Raw genomic sequence first — 24,362 nt, forward strand, 5'->3', positions numbered from 1 at the left:
CTGTAAATCTGTCATTATCATACTTACCAAGTAATTATAGTGAGTTATTTTGTCAATATATGGACTTTTGGGGGTAACAACAACATTCAGATGTTCTCCGACAAGCACAGGTTTATAGTTTTGGGTCCATTCAATATATAGGTAACTTTGGCTGAGAGATGAATATGCTATTGCTCGGTAATTTGCTCTTGCCTGATTTTCATCTGGAAGATCTGGGTCTTCTGTCCTGATCTGGAAAGGGAAAAAAAATTTAAAAGACATGGATTGTGACATAATGTTTTCTGTGAAACATACCTTTAAAATTCTTTGCTTTATGAATTTCTAAATTTTACAACACCAAGTGCTAAAGAAAAAAATCCATTACTCCAATATTTGTACAGCTATGGTATCCAGTAATTTTACAAAGGCTATGGACAATAATTGGGATAATATGGGATTATGGGCTATGGTGGGCTTTACGCTAAAGTGAAGAGAGAAAGATGATCCTGGAACAAATATTAGCACCCCTTCCTGAAATGTCATGGTGAGTTGGGGACTCCTTTTCCTGTAGATTGGAATGGCAGGAATTGGGGGTAAGAGAAAGGCAGCAGTGGGGAGGTCTTGAGATCTGGGGACAGGAGTAGTGAATGGACATCACACAGACTCTCTAGCTCAGATGCACTGGGAAGTAGTGGCACAGAGGACGGCTTACAAATACAGAATGGAGCAGAAGTGAAATCATGGCAGTAACATTGGCCTTCAACAGCAAAGCTCATGCTCTGGAGTGAGACAGACACTGGTTTGCATCTAAGTGCTACTATCATTTATTACGTTTGGATAAGTTATTTAAACATAAGAGATGTTAAAAGCTCCTGTTTCCTCAGCTGCAAGTTGGCAAAGATAATATTCTCTGACTCAAAAAGTTGATAAAATGGGCAGTAAATGTGTTGTACATAAACCTCGTAGCACAATGCCTAGCACATTGTAAGGGCTCAGCAGATGATGGTGAATATATGCATGCTAGGGCCATTGGCATGGCATTATTAATTTCCTCATTTTTCATTTGGGATTGGGACCCTAACTGTTATTTTCTAGGAGAGAAGATTATTAAGTGAACTCTAAGGTAGAGTGATTCATACAGCTAGAACAAAAGAGAGGCTTGCACATTTGACCCTTTTGTGGCCTGAAAAGAGATAAAAAATTGGGGAAGGGGAAAGAGAGAATATTCCTATCACTGATTTCCACTGCCATACCTATTCTGATGCTTCTATATTCTAATACAGTCTTACTGATTTAACAGAAAACAATTCATCCCAAATAAAAAAATTGATAGATTTATGTTCCTCAGGATCATTCAATGGATCTGCGGATTGCCTCCGGTGCTTTTTTTGCGGGGGGGGCAGGATGCAAAATTGTAGAACCGTTCACTGGACTCATGTATAAAATCTGCCGCATTTGTGTTCTGCACATTGGCCAAAACACACAGTCAAAAGTACACGTTGTCCTAGAAAATTTAACAGGAGAATTCAGCTCACATTAAACTCCAGCACCGTCACTCCAGCTGGGAGATTCACCACAAATGAAGCTACTCCGTCCCTGGAACGTGTTACACTTTTCTTTGACTCCAAGTCGGATGTCTCTTGGTTTGCATCAAGCGTTTGTGCACTCAGGATCACCGGGACCCCTCCTACCAAGAGGTCAAGCGAGTCCTTAACCTGCACCTGTTTGTCAGAACAGTCCAAATTCATTTCAACAGTTCATCATTTCTTTCAAAGCATAGCAATTCCGAAATAATTTTCCTTCCTCCCCATCAACTTATAAATTATTCATGTTTAATTCAGTGAAGAGAAGCATGTTTCCAGCTTATATATAGAAAGGTTTAATCTTACTTAGTTAAATAATTCTTTTTTTTTTTCTTTTTAGGACCACACCCACAGTATATGGAGGTTCCCAGTCTAGGGGTTGAATCAGACCTGTAGCTGCCCGCCTACGCCACAGCCACAGCAACGTGGGATCCCAGCTGCGCCTGTGACCCACACCACAGCTCAAGGCAACATATACTAGTCAGATTTGTTTTCACTGAGCCATGACGGGAACTCCTAAATCATTCTTGAATTGATTCCCCATATATCAAGAAGACTCAGAATATAAATACCATCCTATTAGGTCTGCCAAGTAGGTGTGATAATGTCTTCTCCTACCTACTTTCTTGTTTCTTCAATTGATTGAGAATTGGATAAAGGAGAAAATGAGGCAGTTACTTCTGGTAATGATTCTCTTGGATAGGGGAAACAATAAATTGCACCTTTTTTTTCTCTCCTTAAACTCTACTTCTCATAGCCATGTGTATGGTCATAGAGAATTTCCACATATATTTTATATGTGATATGATATATATATATAAGGTATTTTAAAGTATATTCTATATAATGACATATTTATGACCTTTTATTATATATTATATTAATATTATTATATATGCTCTATAATGTTATAAATTATCACATGTATTATATGGTAGTATGTTATATATTTCAAATATGTTATATAAGTACGTAAGAAGTTATAAGCATGTCCAAATCTTGCTTTGGATCTGTAAATCTTTTGCTCTTAAAAACCTGGGAGTTCCCAGAGTTCCTGTTATGGTGCAGCAGAAAGAAATCTGACTAGGAACCATGAGGTTGTAGGTTTGATCCCTGGCCTTGCTCAGTGGGATAAGGATCTGGCATTGCCATGAGCTGTGATGTACGTCGCAGACGTGGTTCGGATCCCACATTGCTGTGGCTGTGGTGTAGGCCGGCAGCTATAACTCTGATTCGATCCCTAGCTTGGGAACCTCCCTATGCCTTGGATGCAGCCCTAAAAAGCCAAAACAAAAGAAAACAAAACAAAACCCCTGGGAGTTCCTGTTGTGGCTCATTGGGTTAAGGAGTAGTGTTATCTCTGTGAGCATGTGGATTCCATTCCTGGCCTTGCTCAGTGTGTTAAGGATCCTGTGGTGCTGCAAGCTGCAGCATAGTTTACAGATGTGGCTCTCATCCAATTGCCGTGGCTGTGGTGTAGGCCGCAGTAGCTCCAATTTGACCCTGGCCTGGGAACTTCCATATACCATAGATGCAAGTGACCTACAGTAATAAATACTCCAGTTTAATTGTCCTAAAGTTGATTTTTAAAAGCAACACATTTTAAAGAATAAAAAAATTCTACTCTAGCCTTCTAAAGGATAGGGAATAAACATTTCCATTTTATAAATACAATAAAACATACATACAATAAAGCATCTTTTATATTTTATAATAACATATAGACTACTAAATAGCAATAGAATATAGTTTAAAAGTCAAATGAAGGTTTTAACTTCATACTATCAGTGTTTTAAAAAGGAAAACTGGAGGAAGGAGAGAAAATGTTAAAAAGGAAAAAAGAAGCAAAAAATATGGAGAAATGAGTCAGGAACAGACAGAAAGTATCAAGACGGAAAGAATGGAGGACAATACAGAGAGATAAGACCAGAGTTCTGCACAAAGAGAATGCAGAGTGAAAAGCATAGAAATGTGCCCTCAGAGACACACAGGAAGAAATGGTGAAAGAAAGGGGTTTATTTTCCAGGAATGATATCTCTGCTTTAAGACTTTTAAAGAACATGCTGCCAAATAATTTTAAATGCTGGTATTTTTTGAACTATAGGCTTATGGGATTTTATTTACATATCATTTAGTACAACACTCATTTGGGGAATGTCTAACACAGGCTATCTAACTAAATACTGAAACAGCCCTGAGGATTAAAATCATTCCCAAAGCTGAAGCTGGCCTGCAGTTTCCCAACCCCAGCCACATCGTAGGAGGGGCAGATTTCACAGAATGAGTTCCCTCTGTGATTTGCCTCTCTGTCATCTTTCCCCTGTTTGCTGACCCCATATTTTCAGAAAAGACAATCACATTCAGCAGTTTTCCACCCCCTCATCTACCTTGATAGAATATGGAATCCCAGGTTTCACAAAAAGAGGAGTAGCAACCAAATTCAGTTTGTAGGGAGAAAGGACGTATTTGATGCCAGGAATTTCTGCCTCTTCAGAAAATCCACCTAAAGAAACGACAATGATTATGTTGAATTTTTAGGAGTGTACTGACCTGTGTGGGGAGCTATTTTGTCTGCACAGACTTATTCATTCACCCCATTCCTGCACTCATTTGTTTACCAATAGCAAAGAGGATATGGGTCTTGTGGTTCAGAGCAGCAATGCAGAGAAGAGTCTAAACTCTTCTCAGGCATTTCCAAAGCCTTACACACAAGGCTTGTGTGTAGAGATGGCTCTTGTGGAAGCCGAGCAATAAAAAGGATTGGACCGAGGAGGCATTCATCAAGGAAGGGATGCCACTTTTTGCCAGTGACCTGAGTTTCAGTTAAATATGTATAAGGGATTAGGGAGCGAAGGAAGGGGTAGGTTAGAGACTAAGCCTCACAGGCAGTTCACTTTCAGAGCGCAAGGATATGGAGAGAAATGGAGAGGAGAGTTTGAGGTAGAGAGAACTGGCAAGACCCCAACAATGTTACCGTTTAGCTAAAATATAACCTAAGCTCTAGTATCCCCAAACTCTTTTCTAATATTAGATTCCTAATTCCCTACATATATATCCTCTACTTCAGCCAATGGAATAATCTGCCATTCTCGAAGATCAAGCTTCATTCCCCATCCTTGGCATGTCCCCTTTAAGAAGGGTGTCCCACTTCATCCTGCCTATCATTCCTGACTCAACACCCTACTTATCTTTCAAGACAAGACCAGTCATCTTCAGGACACCATTCTTGATTGCTCAACAATCATCTAGGAACTCATCTTCTTCTGAAGATGACTTTTTAGTAGCATTAAGTACTTTGTTTAGAGCACATATGGAATTCCTTCTTGTAACAGAGTTCTTTGTTTCCTTGTCTTATAGCTGATGCTAGTTTGTAAGCCACTTAAATCTTGGGATTATGCATCATTAACATTTGTAAGCCTGCATGTTTAGCAGCACTCTTTCAGTATCTAATAAATATTGCTTAAACTGAATTTATTTGAAATAAATTGAGAAAAATATAAATAAAAAAGAAACATTAAAATAACATCAAGGATTTCCTGTTGTGGCCCAGTGGGTTAAGGATCTGGCATTGCCACAAGCTGCAGTGTGGGTCACAGATGTGGCTTGTATCCAAGCGTTGCTATGGCTGTGGTATAGGCCTATAGCTCCAACTCCAATCTGACCCCTAGCCCAGGAACTTCCATATACTGCAGGTGTTACCAGAAAATGGAAAAAAAATGTCAAAAACAATAACCAGGACAGGAGTATATAAAGTCACCATCATTCTCCCATGTCTATTGAGCATCTGATGTATATACAAAGAGCTCAATAACTTGATAAATAGCTCAATTCTTCATTCTGCTACCTTTGAAGGACAAATTTAAAGAGGTGGAAAGGGACTTAGGAATCATCTGGTCTAACAGTCATTTTACTGAAAAAAAAAATACTCAGTGTAGTTAAATTATTTGTTCAAGGTTAGTTGGGGGTTCAATATAGACCTGAAAACACAAAGAATATTAGTAATCAAGACATATCAGAAGAAAGACAAATTAACCCAATTTGGAATAATAATTAATAACAATTAAAAACTATTGGAGTGGGAATTAAGAGTCCTAGACAAGATGTTAAGAAGTGTAAGAAAGAAGCTGGTGGAGAGAAGAAGGGGGGAGAGGTGAGGTCAAGAGGGAAGGGGGGAGAGGAAGGCGAAGGAGGAGCTGTTTTAAGTTCTTTGGGTATACAGACACTTTGATCCTCAGCAAAACCCTATGAGGTATCTACTATTACTGAATCCATTTTAGAAACATTGTTACCTCCAATTTTAGATAGAATTATTGCCTATTGTAGAAGACAAGGGCTTTAGGATGCACTTAGTTCAACCTATCGTTGTACAGCTAAGGGGTGAAAACAATGATAGTAGCAGTAATTTTCACTTGCATAGTAGTTTATCAAAACATTTTTCTGGAGTTCCCATCGTGGCTCAGTGGAACGAATCCAACTAGGAGCCATGAGGTTGCAGGTTCGATCCCTGGCCTCGCTCAGTGGATTAAGGATTGGGCATTGCCGTGAGCTGGGGTGTAGGTCGCAGATGCAGCTCGGATCTTGCATTGCTGTGGCTGTAGTATAGGCCGGCAGCTACAGCTCGGATTAGACCCCTAGCCTGGGAACCTCCATATGCCGCAAGAGCGGCCCTAGAAAAGGCAAAAACGACAGAAAAAAAAAAAAAAAAGAGTTTAGGGGAGTTCCCATCGTGGCTCAGTGGTTAACGAATCTGACTAGGAACCATGAGGTTGTGGGTTCGATCCCTGGCCTTGCTCAGTGGATTAAGGATCGGGCGTTGCCGTGAGCTGTGGTGTAGGTTGCAGACGCGGCTTGATCCCGTGTTGCTGTGGCTCTGGCATAGGCTGGCGGCTACAGCTCCGATTCAACCCCTAGCCTGGGAACCTCTACATGCTACGGGAGCGGCCCAAGAAATGGCAAAAAGGCAAAAAAAAAAAAAAAAGAAAAAAAGAAAAAAATGTTTTTTTAAGATGGCACCTGGGGCATATGGAGGTTCCCAGGCCAGGGGTTGAATCAGAGCGGTAGCTGCCAGCCAACACCACAGCCAAAGCAATGTGGGATCTAAGCTGTGTCTGCTACATACACCACAGCTCGAGGCAACGGCGGATCTTTAACCCACTGAGTGAGGCCAGGAATCAAACCCTCATCCTCATGGATACTAGTCGGGTTCGTTAACTGCTGAGCCACAACTGGAACTCCTCAAACATTTTTTATACATGGTCTCTTGATTTTGCTTCTTACCAGGTGAGAAAATTGGGATGCCAGATGTTCAAACCAGATAGGCTGCAGAGCCACTGGGAATATCAAACGGGCAGGTGTTATCTCATTTTTTGCCATTGAGGCAATAGGGACCCAATGACTAGAGAGTGTCAGAGCTATACTCTAGCCTTGGTTTTTAATAATGTAAAAAATAAAATTTAACTATGAAAGAAAGTAAAATGTGAAAAACCTGTAGAAATCATTTATACTTTTAATGTACTTTCTAAATATTTCCCAAGAGAAAGTTAAAAAAAAAAAAAAAACTCACCTGTAGACTCTATGACTGTCACACCAATATAAAGGTACTTGTTGTTCAAATCTTCTAGACTGTCATAGGACAATTCTTTAATTGCTGTTTCAGAGTTAAATGTGACTTTAGCAATTCCATTTATCAACTTTTTAAGGGGGGAAAACAAAAGAGTTATTTTAGACAAGAATTTATAAGGAAAAATGAACAAAATATGCCTTTACTACCCTCTCAATTGAAGTATCAGAGGAATGCTTTATCGTCGCCACTAAAGTGAATACCTGAGTCCACCAATAAGCCCAGAATGTCATTTTCTAATATATTTGTTTAGAATTATAGACACAGAAGAGTTGTAAGCATCACTTGCTTCCACAGGTCCTTTTCGTACTAACTGACAAAGACGCCTTCTTCCAATCCCTGAGTCATCATCATATTTCCAGGCCTCTCAGCTTACTTTTGCTCTTCACTGAATTTATGAGGTTTTATGATCTTTAATTTGCACTTTGCTGCTTACATAGTGAAATATCTATTTAAAAACACACAGTAAGTAAAGGGATATGGAGTTAAGTTATATGATATTATTTAATTATTAGCCACAACAGTAAAATAGATTTTGCCTTATTTTTCCTTCTGAAATTGAGTAATTTGAGGTGAGGGTTTGTCTTATGTAGCTTTAAATCTCAGTCTAACTTGGAATCTTCCATTAAAAAGAGGTTTAACTTATATCTTAAAGAAATAAAATTGCCTTTTGAAAAAGCAAAGACTAAGTAACTGATACAATTATGTGAATATGCAGCAGTGAGCAAAATGACATGAGCCCTTAACCTCTGCAGTATAAAGAACACTGAACCAGGGAAAAGGGGACCAGGGCTCTACTCTGAGCCCTAGCAACCACTAGCCCTTAACCACGGACCAATAACTGTCCAGTGAGTTCATTGTGAATTCTTTCACTTATAAATTTTTCTAGAGCACCTACTATTTGCCAGGAACCAGCTTGGCTCTGGGCATATAATGGGAATGATTCAGACCCATGAAGAGTTTCAGGGATAGACTGATAAAGAAATAAATAAACCATTCCAGTAAGAAGGGTTTCTCAGTCTCAGCAGTATTGACATTTGGACAGGATAATTCCTTATTGTGGGGCACTGCTCTGAAGGAGTTTCACAGCATCCCTGGCCTTCACCCACCAAGTCCCTGGATCATCCCCTTCCCCAGCTGTGACAACCACAAATGGTCTCTGGACATCGCCAAATGTCCCCTTGGGGGTAAAGCCCATCCTTGGTTGAGAACCAATGCAATAAAGTATAGAATACGCCCTACTAAGAGTGGCTCAAGGCTGAGGGAGTAGAAAGGGTGTTGATGTTGAGACAAAGAATAAGAAGGAATTAGCCAGGCAAAGAGGAGACAAGAGGGCACAAAGGGAGAGAGCATCCCAGGCAGAAGGAGCAGCTCTGCAGAGACCTGGAGGCAAGAGGTAAGTTTAAGAAACTGGAGTGACCGGTACAAGGGAGAAGAAAGGGAGAGATGGGTTGGTGAGGAGGACTGATGCTAAGGAAAGTGAACTCGATCCTAAGGATAGTGAGAAGCCAATGGAGGGCTTTTAAGCTTCAATTCCCACACCTATATAAAATGAGGGATTGGACTAGATGATTTTGACGTAACTTTCCATCTCTAGCATTCATGGTGTATCTTTAGGTACAAGTGAACGTCTTACCATTGTGTTCCGCATTGCTTTTTGCATCATTACTTTTTGCTCGTCTTTTAAATCTTCTCTTATTCCAAAAAACATATAAACATCAGCTTCACTGACGACTTTATTATAAAAATATCTGTCAAACAATCACAGCACAAAATTGTTTGGCTAACATGCTTACAATAATTAAATCTGGATAAAATGTAACAATTTTAAGTTACATAAAGCGCTTGACACACTTTAAAGTGTCTTTCCTCCACTATTACGTTTCATGCTCATAAAGCTGCAATAATAAAGCCAAAGTACAGAATTTATTACTACATGCTAGATGAAAAAACTGAGCTTGAGGAGTTCCCGTCGTGGCGCAGTGGTTAACGAATCCGACTAGGAACCATGAGGCTGCGGGTTCGATCCCTGCCCTTGCTCAGTGGGTTAACGATCCGGCGTTGCCGTGAGCTGTGGTGTAGGTTGCAGACACGGCTCAGATCCCGAGTTGCTGTGGCTCTGGCATAGGCTGGCAGCTACAGCTCCGATTAGACCCCTAGCCTGGGAAACTCCATATGCCGCGGGAGCGGCCCAAGAAATAGCAAAAAGACAAAAAAACAAACAAACAAACAAAAAAAAACTTGAGGAGATTGAAAGAGTTAGGTCTGGGCCCTTGCTTACAGGACACATTACTTCTTCAATGATTTTGATACCAGTGGGGAGCTGCTCTCTATTTTCTTTTACATTTTTAAAAGCAGCATGTCCAATCTCACAGTATTATAAGTTCTTTTTAAAAATTCTAATTGCATATTTCCTTACTGTAGAGTTAAAACAAGAATAAAGAGAATTTCCTGCATAGTAAATACTATAGCAAAAGCTAACTTTCCTTATTCATAGTTTGAACAACAACAACAAAGTCCATTAAAAGAAGTTTTAATTCTTCTATAATTCTCTGTCAAGCAAGGCTTTTATGTTGGTTTATATTAAGTGATAAACACTCTGAGGTATAAATGCTAGTAAGAGAGGCAGTATAGGGTAGCATTTGAGGTCATGGATTCTGGAACCAAAGAGGCCATATGACATATTAGCTGTACAATCTTGGGTAAATTGCTTAATATTTATGAACCTCTGTTTTTCTATTTGTAATGTGGGGATAATAACAGTATTTATATCATGGAGTTTTCATAAAGATTAAATAAGCTAATATATACAGAGTGCTTTGAAAAGTGCCTGACATATTATTATGTAAATTGGTTATTATTAATAACTACACATATTGTCATTTTTAGATGGTAGATTGCTTGCAAAACTAACCCCACTTCTCTGCCTCCCAAATGTATCTACCATGTTTGCAGCTCCGTGCTTGCAAAGGGTGTGAAGGAAGTCCAATTCCTTTGGGCTAGTTTTGCAGTTTGCTTTGGATAAAAGAATGTGGTGGAAGTAATGATGTGCCAGTCCCGAGCATAGGACTCAGAGGACTTTTATGCTCCCATTTTCTCTCTTTGAGCACTGCTGCTGCACATGCTATCTGGTTGGTTGATGACAAAAACACATGGTCCAGTCATCCTTGCAGCTTCAGTCAACTGCCAGCCAACTGCTTAGGCATACAATTAAGACCTCTCTAGACCAGATGGCCCTCAGGTGACCTGCCAACTGATTGCAGGCAATAGGCTACTTTCATTGACATCTGTTGAGCCCAGTTCAGCAGAAATGTCCAGCTGACACATAAATGGTTGTGGTTTTAAGGCAATGGGCCTTGGAGTAGTTATGCAGCATTAATTGGCTGATTAAGCCATTAAGAATGAAGAAGTGAAGGCTTAATATCACAGTCCCAATGTTCTAGGTCATACTGGTTCCTAAACATATACTTTAAACTTAAATCGACAGGAATTTTTTTTTTCTGCTAGTGAATAACCAACAAAGATAAAATCAGGTTCTGCTGAAATCAATATAAGCAAATATACTATAAACATGATATCTTCTCAGTCAGTTCCAAATTTATAGCAGACATTTCCAAACATCACAAATCTCATCAATATATAAATTTATCAACTCAACACATTGTACATCTCAAATTTGTACACTTTCGTACGGCAATTACATCTCAATAAAGCTGGAGAAAAAAATCACAGATCTCACTCTGGGCAAATATCACCAGAGTTGGCACTCGGTTTAGCTGGATATTCTGGAAAAAAAAAAAAAAAAAGAAAAGAAAAAAAAAAAAGATTTCCTTACCTTGCTTTTACAGTAATTTCAAAGTCATTAAAATCTTTATAACCAATGAAATTATTTTCTGGTTCTATTGAGACAGAAAAATGTGGCAACACTGAAAAAAAAAAAAAGGCAACATTACCATTTAAATTAGAGTAGCCTTTAAAGCTTAGCAACCAACTGTACTTTCTGGTATAGTTGGATAAGCTGTGACATTAACACAAAATCCACTCTGTCATCATTATCATCATCAACAGCAATATTTTGGGAAGCCTCCCACTCTACCAATCAGAGGTCAATCCATCCTCTACGTACTAGAAGTACTTCGTACTTTGATTTCAGCACTTATTATAGTCAGTTGATTATCTCCTCCACAAGAGGATGGGCTCCTTGAAATAAAAAAGACTATTTTATATGCTCCCCCCGCATCCTTCTCATAAGTTATAAAAATAATATATGCTCAACAGATGTTTATTAAATTAAAAATGGAAAAAGAAAATTCTTGCTTATTTACATTTTCTTTTTTGTCTAGTAGACAAAAATCCATCCAGTCTCCAAATTCCTACATAAAACTCTCACTTTAGCCAAGAAGAGAGAGCTTACAATTAGCTACAAAAAAAAATTTTTGTGCAAAGTTAAACATTAGGGCAGAAAGGAAGGAATTCTTTTTTTTTTTTTTTCCATCTCTTTGGTATCTTTATTGCCCAAGAGAAAACAATTTCCCTTGTCAAAATTGCACTGTCTTCTCTTTATACTAAATCAGATTTTGTACTAAGGCTTACAGATTCTAGTTCTATTAAGCTGCACAACAGTTAGTAGAAAATTGGATGATTATATGACCTTGATATTGTAGACAAAGATTTGCATACGAGAATAAGTGATATAGTTGGTTTGAGATACAGCTTATATGTTTTCTAGATAGGGAAAAACAGAAGTAAAAGAGCAATGCAATTTGTTGCTCTGGGCTGTGTTCCTATGTTATTAAAGATCAAGGCAGATATGAAAAAGAGGAAAATATTTCATTCTTTCATCCAGTATACTTGCCATGTAGTCTGTATATTCCTACCAACAGGAATATACCAGTAAACGAGACAAACACAAACCCTGCCCTTAGTGAGCTCATAGTCTAGCAGGGAAAACAAGCATAAGCAAATAATTACACACATAAACACCTAAACAACAGATATGAAAACTGATGTAAATATTATAGGGAATCCTTCCTGGGAAAGAGAATTCAGGGAAAATATCACTGAATAAATGCATTTTCAGCTGTGACTTGAAAGGTGAGTAGGAATGGGCTAGACAAGAGGAAGGGGAAACATCATAGTAGTAGGCAGATGGAACATCATATGCAAAGTCACCATTACTGGAGGAGTATAAATGAGGCTGAAGAGGAGGAAGGAATGAGGAAGTACTGGGGATTTTTCAATAGTGAAACACCATGACATTTCAAAACATTTCAAAACTGTTTTGACTAATACCAAGTGAGAATAGTTTGGAAGCAGAGATAACAATTAGGGGTTTTTTGCAGCAGTCCAGGATGGAGTCTGGTGTTGAAATTGATGGTAGCTGCAGATAATAAGAGGCAAATGGATTTTAGATATATATAGAAGCAGCACAAACACTTGGGGGAAGGGGGATCCTTTAGGATTATATGTTATTTAGAGCCTATAACCTTTAAAATCGAGTTTCATTGTAACAAATTTACTTTGCCACTATTTATTTGTTAATTGTTAAAATTTGTGTATTTATTTGCCATATTATTATGTATCTCCTGGGGAATTAAAAAAATGAGGTCAAGCAAAAGAAAGTTAAATGTGATACCAGAGCACACAAATACTCCAGTAAACAACTACAAGAAACAGAAAGATTAAACTATTTATAGGTTAATTATTAGTCCATTATGATTGACTTAAAAATAAGAATATCTTACTGTTTTTGTGATCCAGAAAAAAAATAGCACTGGACTAGGAGCAAGGAAATCCAAATGTTCTTGTTGTCAATAATTGGTTGTAATGAATTGAGTAAATCATCTGTTAATCTTACTGGGTTCCACTCACCTGAACTGATTATTTAAGTTTCTCCTAAAATCATAATTCTGCAAAGGACATTAAATCCTCTGGGGACGAGGTTTCTTGGGGTTCTATGAGGAAGACAAGTCCAGAGAAGTTGCTCTGCTTGTCAAAATTAAGAAAGGCAGCTAAATCTAGAGCCTATGCATTAGGACAGCCTGCACTCCTCCCTCCCCTTCTACCAGCACTTCTATCCATGCCAGCAAATTGCCTCATCTTCATCTAGGAGTGATTTTGCATTAACTGCAATCATGAAATGAATTATTGTAAAAACATTAACTCTTTATAGGTAAACTTTTAATTATGAGAAATTACCATATTCTTTAATTTCAAAATATGCAGTTCCAGTTGTTGAGAAGTCTTCTCTATACTTAGCTTGAATTGTCCAAACACCATATCTATGGAAACAAAATATTGAAAGTTACAGAAGTTATCAAATATTTTAATTCAGGAGTTCCCATCGTGGCTCAGCAGAAACTAATCTGACTAGCATCCATGAGGATGCAGGTTCGATCCCTGGCCTCACTCAGTGGGTTAAGGATCCGGCATTGCCATGGCTGTGGTGCAGGTCGAAGATGCAGCTCATATCTGTGGCTGTAGTGCAGGCGGGAAGCTACAGCTCCAGTTCAACCCCTAGTCTGGAAACCTCCATATGCCATGGGTGCAGCCATAAAAAGACAAAAAAAAATTTTTTTTAATCCAATCCCCCAAATCTAATCAATTCCTGTTTTAAAGAGGGAAAAGTAAAGATGTATATAACCTATGAAGTGGGTTGTGGGGTTTTGTTTTTTTTGTGACAGATTTTAAAGCAATAAGCAAAAATAATTGAGCATTTTCAAATAATAGAAATTGTTTGATAATTAGTTTTTCATACATTGTGATTTGTTAAGGTATGTTATCTTAGTATAATGATTTGGGGGGTTTTTTTGGTCTTTTTTTTTTTTTTTTTTGTCTTTTTAGGGCTGCACCCACAGCATATGGAGGTTCCCGGGCTAGGAGTTGAATTGGAGCTACAGCTGCTGGATTATGCCACAGCCACAGCAATGCAGGATCCGAGCCGTGTCTGCGACCTATGATGCCACAGCTCACAGCAACGCCAGATCCTTAACCCACTGAGCAAGGCCAGGGATCGAACCCACATCCTCATGGACACTAGTCAGTTTCGATAACTGACTGACGCTAGTCAGTTTCGATAACCACTGAGCCATGACAGGAACTCCTTAGTATAATAGCTTTGATTTGAAGAGTTTATGATACTTGAGAATTTACTAACCTTGGAGCTTAATTATATTAACATAATACTAAAATCCACACTGTAGTAAAAAAATTCCATAATGATGTCTCTAGAAACATATATATAGGTCAAGCCTATCCAGATGATAAAATTCATACTTCACATAAATGAAATTATGGTTGGGGACAAAATATGGTTTGTTTAAAGAGGAAAATAATCTGAGTTTAATTAACAATATTCATTCAGGAGTTTCTGTTGTGGCTCAGCAGTAATGAACCCGATTAGTATCAATGAGGATACGGGTCTGATTCCTGGTATCTGGTGTTGCCATGAGCTGTGGTATAGGTCACAGATGTGGCTCAGATCCCATGTTGCTGTGACTGCAATTCCGATTCCACCCCTAGCCTGGGAAAAAAAAATCTTCATTCAAAAATATCTACTAAGAACTGGAGATAAAAAGTTAAGAAGATAGAAGAGATCCTGTCTTCCCAGAGTTACTAGTCCAGGGAATTCAAATTCCTACTTTTCCAATTACTAGCAGATTGAACGTGGGCAAATTATTTAGCTTCATTTGTAAAACAGGAAAAATAATATCTCTCTTGCATATTGATTATGCAATCAATGAAGTTTAATATTATTGTTATCATCATCACCATCATCATCATGAACCCAAAGAAAGTTATCAAGGGCCTGTTATGTTGAAGTGCAGAGGATACTACAGTGACCAATACAGACAAGACCCCTGTCCTCAAGGGGCTTACAGTCTAGTGGAGAATAAGGCAAGTAAATTAATAAATAAATACTTAAAATATTGAGATAAGTGCCATGAAGAAAATAAACAAGTAGAGTAAAAGGGAGAGAGGGACTACATCAGATCGTGCATTCAGGGTTGGCCTCTTTGAAAGGGAATCATTTATCTTTAGCATTTGTCCTAAAGAAAGAGGAAGCCAGTCTCAGCAGAGGGAATAGCACATGCAAAGGTATTGGAGTAGGAAATTATTGGTCATGGGAAGCTACTTAGGGCTGAAATAATCAGTCATGGAGCAAATGCAGAAGATGAAGTTGGACAAATGATAATAGTTGTACAATAATCAGATCAATTCTGGGCTATAGAGCAGGTAATATTTTAAAATTATCCAAATTTATTTAAATCCCCCAATTTCATCCAAATTTCTAGAAAATCTTTAGTATAGTGGATTAAGTACAAACTCCCTTCTAGAGGGCAGAGCAAAAATGACCATTAGGTGTTCCCACTGTGGCTCAGAGGGTTAAGAATTCAGCATATTCTCAGTGAGGTTGTAGGTCCTACTTGGGGTTGTTGCAAGCTTGTAGTGTAGGTCCCAAATGTAGCTCAGATCCAGTGTTGCCATGGCTGTGGCGTAGGTCTCAGCTGCAGCTCCAATTGGACCCCTAGCCCAGGAAATTTCATATGCCATAGGTGTGGCCACAAAAAGAAAAAAAAAAAGACTACAAAAAATTTTTCTTTCAAGTGATATTAGAGCCATTTACAGGTGCAGTTATCTTCTTCATCCTACTCTAAGTTCCTCAGAGGCAGGGATTATGGATTCTTTATTTCTGTTTTAAACTTCTCATTCCCATTGTACTTTGCACATACCCGGAATATGTTCATTAAATTTTTTATCAGATTGGGTTCTGCTTAAACATGATCTTAATCCTTTAACATGAGGCCAAATGGAGGAAATGACTCTAATTATATCCTCCCTCTTGAAATCTGCTTTCTGGTAGTCTATGCAATAAAGGCTACAGAGGACCAGTACTTGTATAACTTTCAGAGCAAGGCATGGAACAACATCAGCCTTTTAGACTGACAGTCTATTATAGTCATTGAAGGGTGGAGGGTTGATGGTTTTGATGGGTGAAAAAAAGGCCCAGGGACTATTTTTTGCCTCTTCCAAATTTTATTTTATTTCCTTTTTAGGGCCATACCCATGGCATATGGAAGTTCCCAGGCTAGGTGTTGAATTGGAGCTGCAGCTGCCAGCCTTTGCCACAGCCATGGCAATGCTGTATCCAAGTCACATCTGTGACCTATGCTGCAGCTTGTGGCAACTCCAGATCCTTAACCCACTGAGTGAGGCTAGGGATCAAACCCACATACTTACAGATACCAGTTGGGTTTTTAACCTACTGAGGCACATTTTATTTTATTTTTAAAAATTGTTTATCGCTGCACCCACAGCATACGGAAGTTCCCAGACCAGGTACTGAATCTGAGTCGCAGTTGTGGCAATGCTGGATCCTTTAACCTACTGTGCTGGGCTGGGGATCTAACCCCTCCCTCTTCAGTAACCTGAGCTGCTGTAGTCAGATTCTTAACCCACTGAGCCACAGTGGGAACTCTTCAAACTTTAATTTCTATATGTAAAGATAATTGGCAGGAATTAGTGGGAGTTAAGTTCTATTTTTAAATTATTATCATTATTGTTATTTTTTTGAGAAACTGAGCCTAGCTTCTCATTAAACTTCTACTTCATTTTCTTTCACTTCTACTTTCTTTGCTAACACTAGGTGGCTCCATTTGACTGGTTATCTACCTCACAACCAGAAGTTCCAGATGTGCTTTTTAGAGAAAACTTTATTAACAAATACTTTAAAATACTTAGGATTAGATGGAATCTTGAAGTCAGGAAAAGAGATAATTCCAGTATAATCATTTTCTTCTAGAACTTCAACTTCTGATCCTTGGGGATCCTTTGAATAAAAACAAACAATTTCAAAGCACATAAATCACATTTTGAAAACTAACTGATTATATACATGTCTTTGACCTACAGAAATATTTACTAATATCCATCTCTTCAAACTAAATACAGGGGAATATAGTTTAAATGTTGTGAAAGGCAAACGTGGTTCATTTAAACCTCCTTCCTCCCTCTTTTTGGACTTTCTTCCATTTCCTGCCTTGCCAAAAAAAAAAAAAAAAAAAAAACCCCAAACAAACCCACCCCCCCGAAAAAGAAAGGAAGGAAGAAAGGAAGGAAGGAAAAGAAAGAAAGAAAGAAATAAACAAACAAAGAAACAAAGAAAGGATATTCTAGTCTCAGTTATCTAGAAGAGACTCAATTCTCTATTGAATGAGTTTAAAAAAGAAATCTGACAACTGCTATTATAATGAAACAAACAGGAACTTACTTGCTTTATAAATATTCAAATACAAATTTTATATCTATTTGAAGTTTCCCAAAACAAACATGCTATAAAATTCATTTATTAACTACACATTTTATAACTACAGAATATAGAGATTTTGAGCTTGACAAAACACCAAAAATGGTGAAGTAAACTTGAAAGCTTTCCCATAGACTTCCTTTTGTGCATAGGTTTGAAAATTATTGAAATGAGTTTTTTTGGGTTTTTTGTTTGTTTGTTTGTTAAACTCTCCATGGACTACACACGGAGGTCCATTTTGTTCTTAACCCAAAAATTTACCACCATATGCTATGACTGTGAAATACATGGTGGGAATCTTAAGTTTTTTTTTTTTTTCTTCCTGGTCTTTTCAGGGCTGCAGCTGAATCATATGGAGGTTCCCAGGCTAGGGGTCTAATCTGAGCTGTAGCTGCCGGCCTATGCCAAAGCCACAGCAATGCCAGATCCGAGCCAAGTCTGCGACCTATACCACAGCTCACGGCAACGCTGGATTCTTAACCCACTGAGCAAGGCCAGGGATTGAACCCACAACCTCACAGTTCCTAGTCAGATTCGTTTCTCCTGCACCACGATGGGAACTTCTTAAGGTATTTTTTGAGTTATGAAGGACTCTTTTGAACAAGAATTAGAAGCCGAGCTGTTTTTCATCCCTGTAGCCCATCATACATGGTTATTCATTCTAAGATGATATCTCTCAAGTACTGTTTTCAGGACATTTCCTGCAGCCTGACTCCCTCTGCTCTGGCATCAGAGTCCTCAGTTCTCTCTTCCTGGGGCAGCTTTTCCACAGGAAGGCTGACATTCACTCTGTTGTGTGCAGCCGGGATTCTACATCACTCAAGTTCAACCACGGGCAGGAGGTGGGATCTGTTCGCATTCTCTAGTACTTTACAATTATGAGAAAGGACATTTGAGCTGACACTGCCTCTCCTTACCTCTCTTCCAGACCTCCCACATCAGTCAATTTATTCACTGTCTTCATTTCTTCTTCCTGTCACACAGGCCATAGCTCATCTCATGCTATTTCTTACATGGAAAGTTCTTCCATTATTTTTTTTAAAGCTATGATCTATATTTCACTGAAACCTAGCAGAAGGTTCTACCTAGTATTCTATTCCAGAAAAGGTTTATATCATCCCTCACTCTTACTTCCATTTATTCTTCCCTCTGAGTTCAAATGTCATTTGTCCTACTGTATAATTTGTTTGGTTTGTACTCTAGTTTGGTTTTCTTCTCTAGTATCTACTCAGTTATGCAAATCCATTCTCCTAAACCTTGGGTTCCAAAGGAAAAGACGCACAGCTTTAAGACAACTCAGCCCATGCAGACCCATGGTTATATACTGGTAAATTTGCTTTAGGGTCTGATATTTATCCTCAGTTTTATAAAGCAGCTTCCTCGCTTGTGTCAATGATCCTCATCCTTTCCTCTTCTCATTCAAGCGGTCTGAGAGGCCTCTCTCTGCATTTTCTCTGCTGCCAATACCACACCTCCCCCTACATCTAGATTTCTGCAGCAGCCCAAAGTGGGTTTCCCTGGCTCCACACACCTTCACTTCCCCTGTAGCAACACTCATGGCTACATTCTTCTTCCTTCCTTTGTCCAAGTCCCCTGCAGGAATTCTGCAGTGGCTCCCTACAAACTGCACATGAAGTCTTAACTTCTGGGTCTGGTCATCCAAGTCCCTAGCCTTGACGTAACTTCCAAATCTTCCCTCCTGTTCCCAAGGATGCCTCTGTTCCTGAGTCAGATTGATTTCTTCTTGTCCTATCCCACTCACTTCTCAGTCTCTGATCTCTGTCATTTCTTTGCTAACAATCCTCCAACTTCTTAATTACATGTCCAAATTCCACTCATTGTTCCAGGCCCAGGTCAAACCTCACTTCCTCCTTGAAGCTTCCCTTGGTTTCTCTGATCTCTTTTCTGGATTCCTGGAGTTTACAGTCTATATCAATAGTTATCCACCACTCTCTTAGAAAACTCCAATGTTTCTCAAGTAATTCATTATAAAATAGTCAGATGTTAAAGTTTGTGAAAAGTTTATAATTTTTGTGAGTTATAAAGGATTCAAAGTTATTCCTAGTATAATTTCACTTGTGTGTGGGGGGGAGTATTTTGGGGGTTTTGTTTGTTTTTTGGGTTTTTTTGAATAAGAGAAAAGATGCTACAGCCTATAGTATAAAAGGACAATTATCCAATACACCTACAGTTAATAGGTGAGCAGGTATTTCCATACAAAACTTTGTAGTGCTGTCACACAAACTGGGAAGACCATGGGAGTTTATTGCACATGTGCATGTTATCTGTGTATGCGTAATGGCTGGTGGAAAGCTAATAATAGCTGCTAAAAGATTTTTAGCACTATTTTTCATGTGTTGGTATGTTAGTTACTAAACTCCAAATTCCTTGTGAGTGCCGCTGATTGTAATTCTTTATCTTGTATCACTCAAATAAAAAATTTCATATGTAATAGACAATTAATTCTTAGTGATTGATTGGTATTCTTTAAGAAAAAAACATGAAGAATGTATTTAAATGATTTAGTTCAAAATCATAACTTGTTGAGATTTCATTTTCATGAACTTTTTACATATGTCTATTGCAGAGGTATAGACCTACAATGTTCTACTCACAGAAAGTGTTTAATAACCACTTTCTGAGCATGAATGAGTTACTATGATGTTAGGGCAGGGTTACGGAAAAATGTATCTTATCCTAAAGATAAGTTATTATTTAAATAAATAACATACTTACTATGAAAGTTAAGACTGTTTCTCTTTTGGCTGGCTTCAATTCATCATTCAGTGAATAAACTCTAACCTTCACTGCAAGAATAATTGATATTGTTAAAAATTTTGCTAAGCACAGGGTATTTTGATTTTTTACAATAATCAGCCTTAAAAGAGATGATCCTCATTTTAAAAATTCAATAGTCAATACACACAAATCCATATTAAGAAGAAAGAAAAAGTTAGTATATAGACATACATTACTAAAATTTTTTCCTCTTAAAAAGAATCCTCTTGGATTCCTTTAGAGAACTATTTCTTTTTTTTTTTTTAGGGCTGCACCTGCAGCATGTGGAGGTTCCCAGGCTAGGGGTCTAATCGGAGCTATAGCCACCAGCCTACGTCAGAGCCACAGCAACACCAGATCAGAGCTGTGTCGGCAACCTACACCACAGCTCACAGCAATGCCGGATCCTTAACCCACTGAGCAAGGCCAGGGAGTTCCCATCATGGCTCAGTGGCTAACGAATCTGACTAGGAACCATGAGGTTGCTGGTTCGATCCCTGGCCTCACTCAGTGGGTTAAGGATCTGGCGTTGCTGTGAGATGTGGTGTAGGTCACTGACGCAGCTCTGATCTGGTGTTGCTGTGGCTCTGGCATAGGCCTGCCACTACAGCTCCTATTAGACTCCCCCTAGCCTGGGAACCTCCATACGCTGCAGGTGCAGCCCTAGAAAAGACCAAAAAAAAAAAAAAAATCCAAAACTATTTCCAGTGAATTTATAGTTCACTTTATTAAAATATATTTAATACACCTTTTTGGGAACAAATATAGTAGTACAAAATTAGTTATATCTATAATTAAGTCAATGTTTATCAACGATTTCATAGTAGCAAAATAGTGATGTCTACCACACAGTTATATGGGAAAACAATGAATTCTGTCATATTAGAGTTGAAGATTTCAATGGCAAATTAGGTAGTTTGATTTAGACATTATACATTCTCATAAAAAGGCCCCACATTATCTCTTGTTATTAAAGCCAGCTTTGAATTGCATGGTTTTGTTGCATTTATTGAGCCAGATCCTACAATTGTTCTCTCATTGTTAAAAGAATAATGGCAGGGACCCAATAATGATTAGTTCTCCTCCATTTCTTTCCATCAGTTAATAGATCCCTGCTTCTAAAACAAGTACATCACTTTTAACTCAGAGCTGCTTGAGACATGCTAATCTAGTTTCTTCCAATGACCTATGCTAGTTTCTCTAGAATTTTACCAATGCTCAAATAATTTCTTGGCCAAAATTCTTACCACAAAATAAAACTGAACTGGTGCCATAAACTTTTTAAAGCGTCAGTATTATGTAAAACTCTACATAAGAAGCCACACATTCAGTACTCTAAAATTGGTTTCACTAAGACCATAACATCAAAGCAAAATGCTCAGTAAATCCCCCCACTCTGCTGTTCCCTTTCCCTCACCCCTCGAGTCCTCCCTTCTGCCTTATGGACACAACTGGTCCAGGCCTGAGCATCACTGGGATGCTGTCATAGGCAGTATGCCACAAAAGTTAAGAGCTTAGGCTGTAGAGTTCAAAACACATATTTCACTTCTGCCTCTGCCACTTCCTAAAGTGACCCTGAGCAGGATGCTTAATCCCGCTAGAACTTAGTTCCCACATCTGTAAAATAAGATTGCTAGTATTGGCTCCTGAAACTAAATAAGACAAAGCTTTTGTATAGCTTGGGACATAATAACTAATCAATACATATTTTTTATTTTTATTTCATTTTTATTATTTCCATGGCTACTACCTGTCCACTTTCTAACTTATCTTGTGTGAAGTGAGAAAATTAATCTTGTCTTTGCAGCAATGCTATTATCAAGGCAAGATCAATAAATTTTTTGTACTAAAGATATAGCTTGTTAATTTAAAAATGTATTGAATGCCTTTTATGTGCAGATACCATACTAGGCACAGAGATGACATGGCGGTGACAAATCAGACGTGGAGGTCCTCTAAAGGAGGGGAGGAGAGAGGTAAACATATGACTGCACAAGTAAACATAAAATTCCAGGGGTGGAAAGACCTACAAAGGACACCGCCTGGCTTTCTGAGGGTATAGAAGAGACATTTGAAGCAGAGAAGGCTGCTCTTTATGGAATGACACGTAAAAGTTAACAAGGCAGAGAAGAGACAGGAATATATCAGGAAGAGGGACACAGGACTTTCTATGGATGGGGAAATGGTATGAAAAAGCAAATCCCATTGGGGAGTATGGTGGGTAGAGAGGTTGGAGAGGAAGGCAGGATACAGGCTGTGTGAAATTGAAGGATTTTAGTCAATACTGTGAAGTCGTTTATCCTATAAAGCCTTGAAGATTTAAGCCTCTATCCTAAAGATGTGTATACGAAAAATCCCTCAAGGATCTTCAGATTGAGTGTGTGGTTTGGGACATTAGAGCTGTAAATAGTAAGGTGTTTTCAGTTTTGAAAGGAATTACTTTTTCTTCTGTATAAATAAGGTTTTGTGCTACTCCACTGATTAAATGATAGTGGAAAATATTTTCCTAGTGCTTACTCTGTGGTAGGCAGTGTTTGAAGCGCCTTACAGATGTGAATTCACTTAACTCTCACAACAATTCTATGAGGTAAGTTCAATGATTATCTATCTCCATTTTACAGATGAGGAAAATGGAGCTTAGAAAGATTAACTCACACAGGGTCACAGAGCTAATAATAGACAAAAACTGGGATTTGAACCAGACAATTTGGCTCTAGAGTGTGCTTTTAACCACTAATCTTCACTACGTCTTATTAATGAGTCAATCTTTTTTTTTTTTTTTTTTTTTTTTTTTTTTTTTTTAGGGATGCACCCTCAGCATATGGAAATTCCTAGGCCAGGGGTCTAACTGGAGCTACAGCTGCTGGCCTACACCACAATAATGCAGGATCCGAGCCACATCTGCGACCTACACCAGAGCTCATGGGAACGCTAGATCCTTAACCCAGTGAGCAAGGCCAGGGATTGAACATGTATTCTGATGGCTCCTAGTAGGGTTTGTTACAGCTGAGCCACGACGGAACTCCTAATGAGTCAATTTTTTTTTTTTTTTTTGTCTTTTTTAGGGCCGCACCCAAGGCATGTGGAGGTTCCCAGGCTAGGGGTCCAATCAGGGCTGTAGCCACTGGCCTATACCATAGCCACAGCAATGTCAGATTCAAGCCATGTCTGCGACCTACACCACAGATTATGGTAACGCTGGATCCTTAACCCACTGAACAGGGCCAGGGATTGAACCTGTATCCTCATGGATGCTAGTCAGATTTGTTTCCGCTGAGCCGAGGGGAACTCCATCATGAGTCAATCTTAAAGAGGAAAGTTCTTTAGTTTTCCTCTATGATTAGAATAGATAAGGATAGCACATTTTCTTATAGTAAAGTTCTGATGAAGAAATAGCAAATAAGAAGTTCCCTTTGTGGCTCAGCAGTTAATGAACCCAACTAGCATTCACGAGGATATGGGTTCAATCCCTGGCCTCAATCAGTGGGTTAAGGATCTGGTGTTGCCATGAGCTGTGGTGTAGGTTGCAGACATGGCTCGGATCCTGAGTTGCTGTGGCTATGGTGCAGGCCATTGGCCACAGCTCCAACTGGACCCCAAGCCTGAGAACCTCTGAATGTTGCAGGTGTGGCCCGAAAAAGACCAAAAAAAAAAAAAAAGAAAAAAAGAAAAAAGAAAAAAAGAAATAACAAATGAGGCTATTCTTAAAGCCTTGATAGTTAAGAAAGGTCCCAAGCTCTGGGTATCAGGCTACTAATTGGACAAAGATGAGGACCCCAAACAAATAGTAGGTAGGGTCAACAGGACCCAATTAGTGAGGCATCCTGTAATATAAGAAGACAAGAGTGAGGATATATTTGTTTCTGTGTATGATATTTAAGACAGCCTAAGCTTTATGGTCAGAGACTATCCCCATGTACACCAAGTCATCTTGGAGTTGAGAGATAGTACTATTCTGACAATGCTATTCTGTCCAAGCTGAGAGCAATACCCCAGTGGGTTAAAGATCCAGCGTTGCTGTGGCTGTGATGTAGGCCGGCAGCTGCAGCTCTGATTCAACCCCTAGCCTGGGAATTTCTCTAGGCCTTTCCTTTCT

General features: G+C 38.7%; 1 protein-coding gene across 2 annotated transcripts in view; it reads right to left on the minus strand.

Moving 5' to 3' along the window:
* C5 (complement C5) overlaps positions 1 to 24,362 on the minus strand; it is a 93,207-nt gene that overhangs the window by 58,705 nt on the left and 10,140 nt on the right. For both annotated transcript variants that reach the window (XM_021083557.1, NM_001001646.1), the window contains 9 exon segments: positions 20,225 to 20,295; positions 16,920 to 17,011; positions 13,381 to 13,463; positions 11,018 to 11,108; positions 8,819 to 8,933; positions 7,126 to 7,252; positions 3,950 to 4,065; positions 1,515 to 1,700; positions 28 to 231 (listed from right to left, as the gene is read on the minus strand). In XM_021083557.1, coding sequence (XP_020939216.1) covers positions 28 to 231; positions 1,515 to 1,700; positions 3,950 to 4,065; positions 7,126 to 7,252; positions 8,819 to 8,933; positions 11,018 to 11,108; positions 13,381 to 13,463; positions 16,920 to 17,011; positions 20,225 to 20,295 — 1,085 coding nt within the window.

This window comes from Sus scrofa, chromosome 1 (genome assembly GCF_000003025.6).
Source record: "Sus scrofa isolate TJ Tabasco breed Duroc chromosome 1, Sscrofa11.1, whole genome shotgun sequence".
Taxonomy (NCBI): domain Eukaryota; kingdom Metazoa; phylum Chordata; class Mammalia; order Artiodactyla; family Suidae; genus Sus; species Sus scrofa.